Source organism: Stegastes partitus, unplaced genomic scaffold (assembly GCF_000690725.1).
Source record: "Stegastes partitus isolate 25-593 unplaced genomic scaffold, Stegastes_partitus-1.0.2 Scaffold1680, whole genome shotgun sequence".
Lineage (NCBI taxonomy): Eukaryota > Metazoa > Chordata > Actinopteri > Pomacentridae > Stegastes > Stegastes partitus.
Genome location: NW_007579411.1, coordinates 51,160 through 52,285, shown reverse-complemented (window position 1 = coordinate 52,285; position 1,126 = coordinate 51,160). Strand labels below are relative to the sequence as shown.

At 44.2% G+C, this 1,126-nt stretch overlaps 1 protein-coding gene across 1 annotated transcript in view; it reads left to right on the top strand.

The window, feature by feature from the left end:
- The first annotated feature begins 172 nt into the window (after positions 1–172).
- Positions 173–1,126, top strand: part of LOC103372009 (pre-B-cell leukemia transcription factor 1-like) — an 11,378-nt gene continuing 10,424 nt past the window's right edge. The window contains exon 1 of the mRNA XM_008301515.1: positions 173–333. Coding sequence (XP_008299737.1) covers positions 173–333 — 161 coding nt within the window. The remainder of the gene's footprint in view (positions 334–1,126) is intronic.

The following is a 1,126-nucleotide window of genomic DNA, read 5'->3' as shown; positions in this document are numbered from 1 at the left end:
AGGCCCAGTTCAGGTGCTTCCTCTTCTTTCTTTATTAAAGTACATTGTTCTCTATGTTTTTTTTTTGGGGGGGGGGGCAGTTTTCATCCTTTCCAAGTGCTACAAGTTGGAGAAGGAACCTCCTTTGTGGTCATCTCTCCCTCCACTCATGGATAAGCGCCTCGCTGGCGGTATGGAAGCCCTCGCCATGTCGGGTCGTGTTGGTCCAACTGGAGAGGATGTAAAAGACCCAGACGGCATCAAGAAACACCAGAACCATCAGCAGAACTCCGGTGACGTCCTTCAGCAGATCATGACCGTCGCAGCTGAGAACCTGGAGGACACTCAGGCCAGGTAATACCAGAGATGCACAATGAGTCTGCACATGGGGGATGTACTTTCTCTCCAGCTTGCATGGTAATACCCCCAAATCCTCAGTACTGCTGGACCTTTTTGAACCTCTAACCATCTGTAATCTCCAGAGCAACACCCACTCACGCTTAATGACAGGCTATGAGGTTGGCAACCACTCCTAATTGACTGGCTGACTAACGACCAGGTACAGGAGATAGCCAGAGGGCAGACGTCTGACGTGATGATAGTCAATTGGGAGCTTGACTCAGAGGCTGAGAGCTCAGGGATGTGTAGTTGGTGTGAAACTGCTTATTGGTTACACGATGAGAGGATTGATTTTTCTCCATTTGACCCTGGATCTGCTGTAAACGGCCTCTTTGACCCCTGTGACCCAGACTTCCATCTCCTCCCATCAACACACACACATCAAAGATCCTTCTTAGTGTGGCTCTGTGTTTTACAGCATTTTCCGGCAGCTTCTATACATTACAGTAAAAATGTACTGTTGATCTCTGTGACTGAGTTTAAAGTGCAATAGTGAGTTTACTTTCCTATAAATTTCACATAAAGTTAAAGACTTTATGGTGTGTACTTTTAAAGTATTGTGATGATCATGGATAGGGGACATATTAATATTATAATATTTTTCATGTAAAACACCATGAAACAATAACAACATTTGGCTCAAAATAATATTTAAACAAGAGGAATACTGTGATATGCATAGTTAGAGCTCAACTGCTATATCAATTGGCAGATGCTGCTGATTGATATTGGCCTGTCACAGACATAT